This window comes from Panicum hallii, chromosome 3, assembly GCF_002211085.1.
Source record: "Panicum hallii strain FIL2 chromosome 3, PHallii_v3.1, whole genome shotgun sequence".
Lineage (NCBI taxonomy): Eukaryota > Viridiplantae > Streptophyta > Magnoliopsida > Poales > Poaceae > Panicum > Panicum hallii.
The window spans coordinates 9,278,955-9,293,654 of record NC_038044.1 but is presented as its reverse complement, the minus strand read 5'-3'; the positions used below and the strand labels follow the sequence as shown (position 1 = coordinate 9,293,654).

At 49.6% G+C, this 14,700-nt stretch overlaps 3 protein-coding genes across 5 annotated transcripts; 2 read left to right on the top strand and 1 right to left on the bottom strand.

Annotated features, from left to right (window-relative positions):
- Positions 1–3,326: 3,326 nt before the first annotated feature.
- On the top strand, positions 3,327–5,846 carry LOC112886491 (stem 28 kDa glycoprotein-like). The gene is made up of 2 exons (XM_025952401.1): positions 3,327–3,817; positions 5,197–5,846. Exons 1-2 carry the CDS (start codon positions 3,342–3,344, stop codon positions 5,579–5,581), a joined length of 861 nt encoding a protein of 286 aa, XP_025808186.1. The 5' UTR covers positions 3,327–3,341; the 3' UTR covers positions 5,582–5,846.
- Positions 5,847–8,967: 3,121 nt separating this feature from the next.
- Positions 8,968–11,158, top strand: LOC112885581 (stem 28 kDa glycoprotein-like). The gene is made up of 2 exons (XM_025951170.1): positions 8,968–9,486; positions 10,542–11,158. The coding sequence occupies exons 1-2, from the start codon at positions 9,041–9,043 to the stop codon at positions 10,924–10,926; spliced, it is 831 nt and encodes a 276-aa protein (XP_025806955.1). The 5' UTR covers positions 8,968–9,040; the 3' UTR covers positions 10,927–11,158.
- A 1,613-nt stretch (positions 11,159–12,771) lies between these two features.
- LOC112885580 (acid phosphatase 1-like) lies at positions 12,772–14,235 on the bottom strand. 3 transcript variants are annotated; one of them, XM_025951169.1, is made up of 3 exons: positions 14,066–14,235; positions 13,537–13,898; positions 12,772–13,430 (listed from the first exon to the last, which is right to left on the bottom strand). In XM_025951169.1, exons 1-3 carry the CDS (start codon positions 14,159–14,161, stop codon positions 13,046–13,048), a joined length of 843 nt encoding a protein of 280 aa, XP_025806954.1. In that variant the 5' UTR covers positions 14,162–14,235; the 3' UTR covers positions 12,772–13,045. The 3 variants fall into 3 exon arrangements, with proteins under 3 accessions (XP_025806954.1, XP_025806953.1, XP_025806952.1); XM_025951168.1 differs by having other exon boundaries at positions 13,537–13,905; positions 14,073–14,212; XM_025951167.1 differs by having other exon boundaries at positions 13,537–14,235.
- Between the last annotated feature and the right edge of the window lie 465 nt (positions 14,236–14,700).

Here is a 14,700-nt window from a genome sequence, read left to right as displayed (position 1 = left end):
GACTGAGTAGGACCAAGACCGAGTATATGATGTGCGACTTTAGCCCGACTAGGCATGAGGACGGGGACGTTAGCCTCGAAGGTCAAGTGGTGGCAAAGAAGGATACTTTTCGGTATCTAGGTTCGATGCTTCGGAAAGATGGAGACATTGATGAAGATGTTAGGCATAGAATTTCAGCCAGTTGGTTGAAGTGGCAGCAGGCTTCTGGCGTCCTCTGTGACAAGAAGGTGCCACAGAGGCTAAAAGGTAAGTCTATGATTCGCCCGGCGATGCTATACGGTGCTGAATGTTGGCCTAAAAAAGGCGACATGTCCAGCAACTGAGTGTAGCAGAGATGCGTATGCTGCGTTAGTTCTGCGGGCATACAAGAAGGGATAAAGTCCGGAACGAAGAGATTCGAGATAGGGTCGGGGTGGCACCTATCGAGGAGAAGTTGATTCAACATCAGTTGAGATGGTTTGGACATATACAACGGAGGCCTCCCTTGGCGCCGGTGCGTAGTGGAGTTTTAAAGCGGGGCGATAATGTCAGGAGAGGTAGAGGTAGAGGTAGACCTAGACTAACTTGGGACGAGACGGTTAAGAGAGACCTTAAGGAGTGGAATATCGCTAAGGAATTAGGTATGGATAGGAGCGCTTGGAGATTAGCAATTAACGTATCTGAACCGTGACCTTTGTTACTTTTTGTTTAACCTCTAACTCTTCCTTTGGCTTGTGCTCTTTTGTGTTTTTTATTTTTATTTTCTGTAGGTTTCATCTCTAGCCTACCCCAACTTGTTTGGAACAAAAGGCTAAGTTGTTGTTGTTGTAGATACATCTAGATTTATTAAAATAATCTACAATTTCGAACGGAGGAAGTGCACGTGATCAATGAATCATAGCTAGTTCCTTTTGTGGCGCGCGGGAATCATGATTCGTGCATCTGACAGCACGTACGGAACGCGAGGAGTTGGCGCGCAAACTAAAGATAAAATCCGTCGGCTCGTGCGCCAAATCAGCTGGACGCGATCACGAGGGGCGCACCATGCATGCACATGCATCTAGTATATCAAAGATCATTATGTCAAACCGTCAAAAGAGCATGATTATTAGCAACACTCGTCTCCTCTCCCCGCGTAAGTGAAGCATGTGATTATACTAGAATATGTTTATTTTTGCAGTCGTCGATGCACTTGCACTTGCACAGCCAGATGCTCACGCCGATCCACTAATCTGTCGGCTGCAGTAATGATGAGTTCTCCACGTTCAGAAAGACGAGCAACTTTTGAACACTGCACACTTCAACTCAACACCGGCGATACCTAGGTGAGATTTGAGTTGGAACTCCCAATCTTTTTTTTTTGTCCTAAACATGTTGAACATGTACGTTCTTCTGAAACTTCGCTGTAGCTAGACGTTAAGCGTGTCACTAGCTAAAAGGACCATGCATGATGTCCTAAGAGGGGTCAAATGCAGAAAGTAAATTGCAAGATCCTTTCCTGATTAGCTAGCTAATTGATAATGATTTATATTACCTAGCTAAATATTAGTTTGTTAGTCATTAGCTGAACGTGTTTGGATCCATCAACTAATTATTTATTGTTAATATGGATGAACCTTGTTGTCCTTCCTTTTTTTTGCCACGTGCAGGAAGGGGAATTTGATAGAAGGACGGGGGATAATAAGATCTTTTTACGTTTTTAGATGGGGTTAACTGGGTTTAATCAGCTAATAGGATTATATAGTTGCAATTAGCTGGAGGATCATTAGCTACTCTATTAACTGATATGTTTGGATCCGTAGTAGCTAAATTTAGTTAGCTAACAGGATCTAAACATAACCTTAGATGAAAAATGTGACATCTAGCAAAGATCAAACTAGACATATCCCTCCGACACGGATCCAGCAGAGTAGTCCAAGTGCAGACGGTGCGGTTCCATCAGTATGACGGGTTTTGGAAGATGAACGGACCTGGCTGGGTGGCTTCCGGGAGGCAATGGCAACGGCATCTCCTGGTGGCGTTCCCTTCGTTGCAGCTCCGATCGATCCGGCGACTACCGGCCAATGCAAGACAAACTTATCGCGCGCGCGCGTGGTTCACGACCCCCTATGCTTTGCTTGATGCATGCTGTTATGCATGTGACACTAGCAGAAATTAAAGCGACCCTGCGCCTTGCTTGATCTCTGGATCGAATCGCCCGTGCCACTGCCAAATAATGGTCATCGACGTTAGTTGGGCATTATATTATTCGATCGAGATATATAATAGTAAGTTAAAAATTTAGTTTACACACTCGAACTACCGCAAAAGTTCGATTTTCAACCTTCAACCATAAAAACCGGATAACATACGCTATCCAACCGTCGAAACCAGGTAAATTTAGCCCTTATAATGGTTTTAAAGGTGTTTTTGTATTTCTTTTAAAAATGTAAATAATCTAATTAGATCTAGAAAATTAAAACAAATTTATTTTAAATCAGAAAAATATGAAACTAGCACCAAAATTTTTCTAAAAATGTAACATATCTATTGTAGCTCTATTTGAATCTTATTTATTCAAAAATAATAGACGTAACTACAAGCAACCAAATACTATGGATATGAAAAAATTGGATCCGAATAATTGACAAGTATAGTATCAATAGATAGGTTATATTTTTAGAAAACTTTTGATACTTCATATTTTTTATTTGAAATAAATTATTTATGAATCTTTTAGTTTAAATTTGAATATTTTAAATTTTCACAAAATGAAAAACCACCTTCAAAATCACTAAAGGGCTAAATTCGTTCGGTTTCAATAGTTGGATGGTCTATGTTATCCGGTTTTATGAAAATAGATTTTTATGATAGTCCAGTTTTGTGAAAAGGCATTACCGAAGCTGAAATTGATCATGTAGGTGTAGGATATGATCAGATCGAGTCAACTGGATGAGAAAGCACGTCATCACAAAATTTAACGAGGATATAATGGATAGCGATAATCTAGAGATTCGTAAGGGTATGGAGTTTAACAATCTTAATAAAAGAGTTGCAGTATTTATTGGCTGAGTATTAATTTTAAGGGTATGAGTCCTGTTCGCTCGCATCGGCATCCCCTGATCCGATCGTCCCATCGCGACCGTCCAAACCTGTCCCTCTCTATTTCTTATACGCATCAAGCAAGCCTTGCCCAGCTTTTTTTTACACAAAACAGCGGTCCACGCGCTTCACGTGCTCCCCTGACATGCGGGACCCATTAGCTAGGCTCCCTAGTCCCAAACTCCCAATCCCAACCCGCCATCCAGGCCGCATCCCCTCTATTAAAGCCTACGTGCTCATCTCGACAAGCAACACAACACATCACCCAATATTACCTAGCGATGGCCAAGCTCGTCGCCCTCCTCGTGGCCCTCGTGGCCGCCGCCGGCAGCTCCTCCTGCGCCGCGTGGGAGCTCAGCATCCGGATGCCCACGGCGCGCGCGGTGGAGGAAGCCGCGGCGCGCCTGGACGATGAGATCAGGGACGCGGCGGCGCCGCTGATCCACGCGCTGCGCCCGCTGGTGGGCTCCGCCGGGGAGCTCGGCCGGCGCGCCGGCGTGCCGTGCGACAGCTGGCGCCTGGCCGTGGAGGCGTACAACAAGCGCGACTGGAAGACGGTGCCGGCCAGCTGCGAGGGCTACGTCGGCCACTACATGCTCGGCGGGCACTACCGCCGGGACTCCCGCGTCGTCGTCGACGAGGCCGTCGCCTACGCCAAGGGGCTCGAGCTCGCCGGCAACGGCAGGGAGGTGTGGGTGTTCGACATCGACGAGACCTCGCTCTCCAACCTCCCCTACTACGCCGAGCACGGCTTCGGGTACGTGCATATACCAACATATCATGTGAAACTTGGGAAAGTCAGAAGTAACGCCAACGCTAATAACCGGTGCAAGTGGTAAGCTTAAATTGTTAACGCAATAATGCTGTAAATAAACAAATGAAAAAAAGGATGAACGGATCTCCATTGTCGTCTCCATCTATCAGCTGACCATCTCTGAAAAAGGGAGAGACAGGCCTTGTTAATTGGACGATGTCGCAACCATGTGCGTTGAGCAAAGCATGCTAGATGGGGACGGGATAAGATTCCATGACGTCGATGCCAGATCGGAACTGGATAGTGTTGTCCCCTCGTCGGTTGAGTACTTTTGTCAGAAGACTTTCTAGATAAAGGAAAAACGAGCGGCTCCAGCCGGAGCGTGCACCGTTGACTCCAGCTCTAGAGCCTCAAAAAAAACACTCTCTAGAGCATTTTGGGGGAGGCGGAGCTAGAAAACGTGGCTCCACCTCACCCTTTGCCAACCGTACCCCGGGTGCCCGCGGCACAGCAACAAGAGGAGGGCGGCGGCCAGGGCGGGGCGTAGACGGCCGGCGGCGTTGGCCGAAGCGCGCAGCCGGGGCAGGGTGGAGGCAGTCGGCGGCGCGGGCTGGAGCACGCGGCCGGGGCGGGGCGGAGGGCGGGTGCGGGGCAGTGGCCACGGCAGTTCTCCCTCTCACCAAAACCTAGCAGCAGAAGTGGCATGAATCCCCTCTGGTGGCGGCCGGCGGCTTTGGCGCGCAGGGAGGCCGCTCCGAGCGGCGAAATCGACGGATCCACTCAAGAGGAGGCTGATGCAAGCTTTGGGGGTGCGGCCGCCGGGTTGGGCGCGGTGGGTCAGGGCGCGGCGGGACTGGATGGCGGCAGGGCTGGGCACGCCTGCCTGGCACGGCGCGGCTGCCGAGCTTAGCGTGCCGGCATGGCTGGGCACGCCGGCCTGGCAAGGCGCAGCAGCCTGGCAAGGCAAGGCATGTCAACTAGCCAAGGGCATATTGTATATTTGACATATTCAATCCATTCAAAAAACAGGGTGAAACCGTTTTGCCAAACGTTTTTCAAAACGACTTCACTTCCATCAGAGAAGCCGCCCCACCAGAGAAGCCGGAGCCGGAGCCGTTTTTGAGGAGACGGAACCTGCCAAACGGGGTCTTACTTGTCCACTTGGCCAATGCTAGCTGTTCACCAACTAACACCAGTGTCATGTCATCCAAAGGCTGCAGCTTGCAGCCGACTGTGTCGAGTCGTAGATATGCTTAGCCAACCAATGAGCTGGTTGATCTAGGGTTTAAACCACGATCTACGATTAAACAACCTGTGGCGGGCTTGCTATTATATATTAACCGCTGCATTTCTTTTTTTTCTCAATGATTACAACACAACAGCACCGAGCCGTTCAACGCGACGAGCTTCAACGCGTACGTGATGGAGGGCAGCGCGGTGGCGCTGCCGGAGACGCGGCGGCTGTTCGGGAAGCTCGTCTCCCTCGGCGTCAAGCCGGTGTTCCTGACGGGCCGGAGCGAGGACCAGCGGGCCATCACGTCCGCGAACCTCCGCCGCCAGGGCTACTCCGGCTGGGAGAAGCTCCTGCTCAAGCCCATCGGGTTCAAGGGCACCGCCATTGGCTTCAAGTCCGGCGAGCGCAGGAAGCTCCAGGACGCCGGGTACGTCATCGTCGGCAACATCGGGGACCAGTGGAGCGACATCCTCGGCGCGCCGGAGGGGGCGCGCACCTTCAAGCTGCCCGACCCCATGTACTACATCGGCTGATCAAGCTAGGACGCGCTCGCTGCCACCTGTCGATGATCATCGGACGGCTCTCCGTCAACCCCAGCGGTCTGTCCGACCGTCCGGTACTTCGGTTGTGTGCTGCGCTTGTTTGTGATGATGAAGTGCTTTGGTTTTTTTTAATTATCACGCCGCCCTTCATCAGTGGTTAATTGTTGCTTAGCTCCATGTTACCGCTTAACCGCCGTTGCTTTTTCTGAGCTGAAGCTCCAAATAAAACTCATAGATCCATGAGCATTGCTTGTCTTGTTCCTTGTCGAGAGTATAATGCATGGTATATTGTCGTCTTGTCGACATTGTCAGTGTGCGAAAAATCAGTAGCACCTGCTTTTGCACGCGGCTGGACCACACACTCATGCATCCATGACTATATACACGTCAACGTCACATGCTGTAAAGATACGAGTCTATGTAAAACGTAGACACCGGTTGGGACAGACAGAACGGCTGGGAAGAATGAGGGCATTGTAGATGGCATGGTGAAGCTACAATATGTCCGATTGTTCTAAGCCACCGGATGATTGGTTTTTGGATGAGATGCAACAGTGATGGTGCATTTGCGGACGACAATTAACAACTCTGATACATCCTGGGTATAAGGAAAGCTCGTTGGGCTATCCTTCCATATGGAGATGATTTTGAGCCCATCCAGCAGCCCACAAAGTCCAGTGATTATGCACCACCGTTGATTTGATGCATGAATTAATGGTTGCGATCAGTTCAAGAAGAAGTAAAAAAAGCACAAGAAAATCCTAACCTTCATTTTTTCTCTCCCAGTTCTGGACATCACTTGGGAGAGATAAGGAGAGCCAACACACAACACAACTTGATAGAAGAGAGGAAGAAGGAGAAGGAGGTCTGCCTCAGATTTGGTGGCTCTGAAACAATATGTTTCAAATCAGTGATTGGAAGCTTAAATGTGTTTGGATTTGAGCCAAACTTGGTGGTCTCATTCTGCACTTAGAGTACTTCTATATGGTCAATTGGTTTGAGGATTGGTTGAGTAGAACATCATATTTGAGAGGGATTTCTTCAGTTCGGGTGACTGCAGTTTCAGCACAGAGCAGTTTAGCAGGTGATAAGTTTGGATGGTGAAATGGTGTCCGATTGAGCTGAAACTTTATCAGTTGTCAGGGGACCTCGTGGATCTACATGTCTACCAAAATTTGCTCACACGGTGGACCTGTGGTTTCTGAGATATGAACCGATTACCAAAATGGATAGAATCTATAACTTCTCTATTTGACAGTTGCCGTACCTCTTGTTAGATGGTTGTAGTTGTTGTTGATGCTAAGTTCGTTTGAATGTGTTGCTGATGATGTAATCCTCTAGAGGTGTTAGAGAAGAAAAGATACTTGTTGATTACAGTGGAAGCTTGGAGTGGACCGGTTGGCCCCGTAGGTTTTTACTTCTCACCTTGAGGAGGTTTTCCCACGTAAATCGTTGCGTCGCGTACAATTGTTATTACTCCGCCGCATATCTATTTAGATGTTTTTCTCAATATTCGTTACAAGATGAGAGATTAATTGATGCATTGCTACTACTGCCCCTTATCTCAACAAAGCAAACTGATAAAAAGAAAAATTTATAAGCCACGCAGGACGCATCCAAGACCAGGCACGGCATTAATCGTGGAAACGTCAAATGAGCATGATTATTAGCTGTGTCGCCTACCTGCTGCTGCTACAAAAACCAAACCAGCCCATGACCAGTCACCAGTGCAATGCCGGCCTCGCATTATTGGCATGGCCCACAGCCCCACGCACACATGCTTTGCTGCGTCCTGCCCCGTCGGCCGCATGCATGCACCTTCTTCTTTTCCGGGAACTCGAATCAGATGCGCTGCCGCGCGCGCGTCGGCCCTCGACTGCCCAGCGGGGTGGGTGTCACGTCATTTCCGGCCAAGACATGCGGCAAGAAATGACATGTAGATGCTGTACCTTTGAAATTCCGACCCTATGCTCAGTTTTTCAAAAATAAAATTCTAAAATCTTGACATGCCATGACGAGTGCATATTGCAGGATGCATATGCATGGGAGTAAAATGTGTTTATGTCTGCATGAAGTATGGTCAAGTGGTTTTCAAAATCTCCCTGAACACACTACAGGACTGCTAATATTTGCCGACAGCTTTCTGGCCAACAGTTTCTAGTATATTTATTAGACAAACTACGGTGAATGAGTTTCTGGTAAAACCGATACGAAAGATGCAACTTATACTAGGAAAATTGATGGCCACTCGAGAGATAAATAATAAAAGGCATTAAACTGTTGGCTATACTCACAAAAAAATGTTGGGAAAGATAGCATTTATTTTCTTGTAGTGACAGTAGTTTTTTTCTTTGCGGATAGTGACAGCAGTATTAATAAAGACATATCAATGAACTTATCCTATGTCTTGATAACATGTGCGTCAAGAGCAAATTCAGCTCCATTTGAATTAAAATAAAAAAAAAGATCGATCTAGATTAGCTCTAAAGAGAGTAAAATCAAGAAATTTCACTTGAAAGCCGAATGTATACATGTCCTCTTTTTTCCACATCCGCACTAATCTTTTGCCAGCCTTTTCATGAAATTTCTAGAGTACAGCATCAGATCACGTACGGGGAACCCCAAATGAATGCGCCCCAAGACGTACGGTAAGGGAAACCCCAAATTAGCAGTCGGTTAATTTCTCAATTACAGGAACAAGCCACAGACAACTGTTCCCCAGTTTTTTGTTTAGAGACCCACATGTGTGTGAATGACAGGGGATACGCATGGAAGATTCTTGAAGCTTACTATAATCTGCAGCATCCGGCTCTCCGTCCACACGGTCCAAAGATAATGGCCATGAGCTGATCAGCGTGTGGGGAAGGAGACAAAGCATGGCGGAGAGAGCTAGAAGAACAATGAGAAGATGGACGCCCCGGGTGGCATGGACTCTTTTCCTTTGCAGGCGAGTGCGGAAATTAAAGTCCCTTCTCTCTTCCCTATCCCCTGCACTAAAAGTAAAAGATGGTGCGTGGTCATGATAAAAGTAAACCTAAAACCTAAACCCTAAGCCCTAAAATCCATCCTAAACCCTAAAATTCATGATGCAAGGGACAGGGAAGAGAGAAGGGACTTTAATTTCCGCACTCGCCTGCAAAGGAAAAGAGTCCATGCCACCCGGGACGTCCATGCCATGCATGCTGTGTGCCTGAGGAACCTGTCCCTCCCCATCTCGAGGGCGTCCAATTCGTCCTGATCGACCGTCCAAACCAAACGTGATTCACAATACCCCCTGTGGTTCACGCGCTGACGTGGCACGTGGGCCCACCAGATCAGCAACCTAGTAGTAGCAGGCAAGGACCCTCTACTAAATGAAGCTCACATGTGCACCCATGGGCAGCTGCTCATCTCAACAAGCAAAAACGACAGCACACTGTGCACTCCCAGCAGCAGCTAGAGCAGTGTGGCATGGTAATGGCGGCGACCAGGCTCGTGCTCCTCGTGGCCCTCGTGGCCACCAGCGCGTGGGAGCTGCCGCCGAGCCTCCGGATGGCGACGGCGGCGCAGGCCGTCGAGCAGGCGGCGGCGGCGGTGGCGATCCACGCGCTGCGCCCGCTGGTGGGCTCCGCGGGGGACCTGGGCCGGCGCGGCGGCGTGTCGTGCGACAGCTGGCGGCTGGCCGTGGAGGCGCACAACAAGCGCGACTGGAGGACGGTGCCGGCCGACTGCGAGGGTTACGTCGGCCACTACATGCTCGGCGGGCACTACCGCCGGGACTCCCGCGTCGTCGTCGACGAGGCCATCGCCTACGCCGAGGGGCTCAAGCTCGGCGGCGGCGGCAAGGAGGTGTGGGTGTTCGACATCGACGAGACCTCGCTCTCCAACCTCCCCTACTACGCCACCCATGGCTTCGGGTACGTACTGCGTACGACGTTGCTCGTGATTCAACGCACGTACTACTAATTAACTGTCCGGCTCAACATGTGCGTACACGTACGTATACATCGGCACGTGCACTACACGTATGTCTACGTGTTTTCTCTAGCTAGTACATATGCATCTCCAGTTTGTGCATCCCCGATTATAAGTTCCAAGTTAAAACACTCAACCTGAGAGAGAGAGAGAGAGAGAGAGAGAGAGAGAGAGAGAGAGGATGAGCTAGTTCTAATGTTCCTAAATGACGGGCTATAGAATTTAACGGCAGTCTTCTTCGGTTGCTATAGCCTGCTATTTAATTAGCATTGGCTAGCTCTAGCTGATGGCGCAATAATTTTGTTACACAACAATGCTCAGCTAACCCGTATATGCCAGTGCAATCTGACAACCGAATCCGTCGTTTTGATGTTGCATAAGGTCTTTTTTTTTTCCACACCAGAAGCTGTCATAGCTGTGTATAGTGTTCATGATTATAAACAGTTGTTTGACTTAAAACAAGCTACTATATTGGAAACGTAATCATGTACTAGGGAAGTAGAAAATCTTCTGATAAACTAAAAAGGACTGAAAAATGTACTGCTCTCCTTCAATTTATTCTTTTCGCCATTCTGGATCTACTCCTATAGATTTTCTATACCTCTAAGAAGGAAAGGGACCGGTCCTGTTGGACGCATGCATGTGTCCGAGCAAAATTATGCCACATATATGGGGATGTGAGTGTGACATCGTCGATGAGATCCATACATGCCATGTCAGAGTAGGACCAGCGTGCACAGTGCAGTAGGTATTTTACTGGTCCACTTTGGCCAATGCCTGCTGGCTACAAAAATCTTATCGCTTCGCAACAGTGGCATGTCCAAAAAGGTTGCCCACTGTTCACGCACGTATGTGCTCCATTTGTAATAAAAAAAACATTTTGGAACTGGACACACCAGTCTGTAACGAGAAAGTGCTTACGTTTAATACTCCCAGCATTGTGTAACCTGTAGATTAGCCAAGTAATAATTGTCTTTTTTCATGCTTAATTACCCAGCACTAAGCCGTACAACGCGACGAGCTTCAACGAGTACGTGGTGGAGGGCAGCGCGCCGGCGCTGCCGGAGACGCAGCGGCTCTTCAGGAAGCTCATCGCCCTCGGCATCAAGCCGGTGTTCCTGACGGGCCGCACCGAGGACCAGCGGGCCATCACCGTGGCCAATCTCCGCCGCCAGGGCTACTCCGGCTGGGACAAGCTCCTGCTCAAGCCCGTCGGGTTCAAGGCCACCGCCATCGCCTACAAGTCCGGCGAGCGCCGGAAGCTCCAGGACGCCGGGTACGTCATCGTCGGCAACATCGGCGACCAGTGGAGCGACATCCTCGGCGCGCCGGAGGGGGCGCGCACCTTCAAGCTGCCCGACCCCATGTACTACATCGGCTAAGCGATGGCCGCCTGACCATCTAACGGCGGCTCTTCCTCGACCCTCCGTGCTTAGTTAACTACCGCTCCATGTTGTCTTTTAATATAATCACGGTTCATTTTATGATTTGAGTGGAAATAAGACTCGTTGGAGAGCTCTAAAACCTTGATAGTACAATGTATGTACTATCATCTCCTCTTAGTATGATACTATATAAAAGGCGCGGTCAAACTTGGCACAGTCTCCAATACTACCATTAACTCTTAGTATCTCCCATAATATAAATATCTTTATAGCAACGAGATTGTACCCATATGGAAATACTATAAAACACAAATCCAATGATATGCTATTTGTAAGACAAAATTTTCATTACACAAGATTAATTGTAGGTCAAAAACGTTAAAGTTTGAATTTTCAATATGTGCCGCCTTATATTATGGGATGGAGTTTGTTCTAAAATACTTTAATTTCTTTTTACTACGAGCATTCTTAGTGTTCACACAAGTGTATACTTTTTACTAGATTTTCAAAAAAAATGGGTTCTTTTCAGCCCTCTTCAAACTCGGAGTTTTTTCTAGATGCTTGAAAATCGATTTATTGACCGCTTCGCACCTCTCGGTTTAAACTTCAGAATGTAGGCTTCAGAGGACTCATCTCATAATCATGGGCTCAGGGGCCCGTGGGAATTAGGCCGATGTAGTAGAGCCCCATAGGTCCACAGACTCAAGGGCAACAGCCCAACAGATAGCTCACTACTGAACCTGCCCTGTGCCGGCCGGGTCCGGAAATTGTAGAAGTCACGTGCGTGACTTGTTGTCGTTGCATCACAGAAGACCCAACTTACGACGCCCACGCACGCGCGCGGGGGGGGGGGCTGTCAGCGGTCCAGCATAACAAGAGCCTAACGCACGTGCAAGAATTCAGCGTGCCGCAGCCTCACGCACATGCAGAAACCATTTGAATTTCATGCAAACGTAGATTCAAACAAAAAAAACAACAGTCTGCGAACCAATAATCCAAATCAAATTCCAGTTTCACCATTATATTTCTTATAGCGAGATCTTTAAAATTAGATCACACTTGACTATATTTAGATGAATTTTATTTCTGGAACAATTTTATTTTGTTCCAATATACTTGTTCTAGAACAATTATTTTGGAACATTTTATTGATTCTCAAAATAATTTCTATTTTCCACTAGAATATTTATATTTTTATTTACAATAATTTTTTTGGGACATTGTTTTCAGAATAATTTTCAATTTTGTTCCACTCTTGCAAGATGCGATTAGTGTTGAATTAAATCATACACGTGTACTTGTCTCGGCAAGGCTCCAGCATGTGCGTTGAATCACGAGGAGGAGCAGGCAGTCACGCGCGTTACCCCGAGCAGAACTGGAGTTGCAGACTTGCAGGCAATATTATTCCTAGTTTGATTTTGAACACTGAAACGTAGCAATTTGATTGAGACGTATACTAATTCAGAAACAGTAGGTTGTGGCATTATTCCATCCTGTGATCATCCGCAATGTAATCTATGAAGCGGCCGCATGAACGTAACGCCAGCAGCGATCGGCCTTCTTCAAATCTTGGTTAGCGGTGGCGGTTTTCGGTGAGATTTCTCTGCTCCTCAGCCGAGGATCAACCGCTTCTGCTAGTATAAATTTTGTAACTTGCAAGCCATAAATTCTGGGAATCTATGAATAAGCCACCGCGTGAACGTAATGCGAGCGCAGAGCTTCCTCGATCATGGTTAGCGGCGGTGGTTTCCGGTGAGATTGCTCTGCTCCTCAGCCGGAGATAAGAACGCTTTTGCTATAAATTTGTAACCTGCAAGCCATCTGAAATTACATTAGATGTTCTTGATGTGAATTATCAATTGCCCATTATTATTACGCCGTTTGGTTTACATTCACAATTACAAACGCACGTTGTGTCCTGAATGTACTAGCACAGGACCAACAACCGTATGTACAGCACTCCCAACCCCACACATAAATAGGTCGTTTTATTCTTCTTTTCTTTATTCGACACACTGAATTTGGACGTTATTCAGGCGTTTATTTTGGCTGCTGTTCAGAAGCTCCGTCCATGGGTAGAGAAGTGTGTATACTGTATAGGGATCGATCGATGGATCTAGCCGATGTAGTACATGGGGTCCGGCAGCTTGAAGGTGCGCGCGCCCTCCGGCGCGCCGAGCAGGTCGCTCCACTGGTCGCCGATGTTGCCGACGATGACGTACCCGGCGTCCTCCAGCTTCTTGCGCTCGCCGGACTTGAACTCCACCGCGTGCACCCTCACGTCCTGCGGCTTGAGTAGCAGCTTCTCGTACCCAGCGTACCCCGCGGCGGCGAGGTTCTTGGCCGTGGCCTCCCGCTTGTCCTCGCGCCGCCCCGTCAGGATTACCGGCTTGATGCCCAGCGCCAGCAGCCTGTCGTACAGACGCTTCGTCTCCGGCAGCGCCGGCGCGCTCGCATCCATCACGTACGCGGTGAACAGCGTCCGGTTGTACGGCTCGACCCTGCATCGCACGCGCGCGCGGCCATGGCAGCAGTTTAGATACAGCAGAGAGAGGTCGACACGTCACTGTCAGCGTGTGCACGTATGTAATAACCGTACGTACGTACCCGAAGCCGTGCTTGGCGTAGTAGGGGAGGTTGGAGAGCGTGGTCTCGTCGATGTCGAACACCCACACCTCCTTCCCTTTGCCGGCGAGCTGCAGGCCCTCGGCGTAGGCGATGGCCTCGTCGATGACGGCGCGGGAGTCGCTCCGGTAGTGGCCGCCCATCATGTAGTTGCCGACGTACCTCTCGCAGCGGGCCGGGATGGTGCGCCAGTCGCGCAGGGAGTTGGTCTCCACGGCGAACCGCCAGCTGTCGCACGGCACGCGGGCGCGCAGGCCCAGGCGGCCGCCGGAGCCCAGCAGCGGGCGGAGCATGTGGATCAGCGGCATGCCGTCGTCGACGATCATCTCGGCGGCGGACGGCATCTCGAGCCTCAACTCCCTCGCGCCGGCGCCGCCGCCGGCCGCCAGCAGGGCCGCGAGGGCGGCGAGGAAGGCGGCGAGGAGCTTGGCCGATGCCATCGACGCTGTGTGGGTGATAGTGCTCGGTCTTCAATTCGATCGCCTTTTGCGGTCTCTGTGGCGGACGGCATCTCGAGCCTCAACTCCCTCGCGCCGGCGCCGCCGCCGGCCGCCAGCAGGGCCGCGAGGGCGGCGAGGAAGGCGGCGAGGAGCTTGGCCGATGCCATCGACGCTGTGTGGGTGATAGTGCTCGGTCTTCAATTCGATCGCCTTTTGCGGTCTCTGTGTGTGCATTTGCGAGCCGGCAGGCCGGCCGTTAAATAGATCAGGGAGAGGGCCGGTCTGATTTGGAGATGACATGGCTACTTGGTGACTGGCTTGCGGCCATGCGGATGATGAGGATTCGGGTGGATGATGGGGTGGGGGGGCTGTGTTTGTCGGGGCGCGTGCTAAGAAACCTCCTGGCGCGCATCGTTCCAACAGAAAGCCGACAATGCAAGGCGCAACGGTAGAGTCCTCGCTCCCGTGTTCCTCGCCGGCCTCTGTCCGTTCTTCCTTTGAAGCGCTTCTCCAGTGGCCGGTGCACAGATCTACTGCAAAACCAACCACGGCCACCAGAGATATCGACTCATGTGTGGAGAGAGGAGGGGTCGAATCCTATTTGAGAGTTGATTCTTTGTGCATTAAAGAAAACAATGTAGATGCTTGCAGAGGAGGTACGGAGGGTGTGAGGAGGAGGGACAAAACCTGAGAGAGAAAAAAAAGG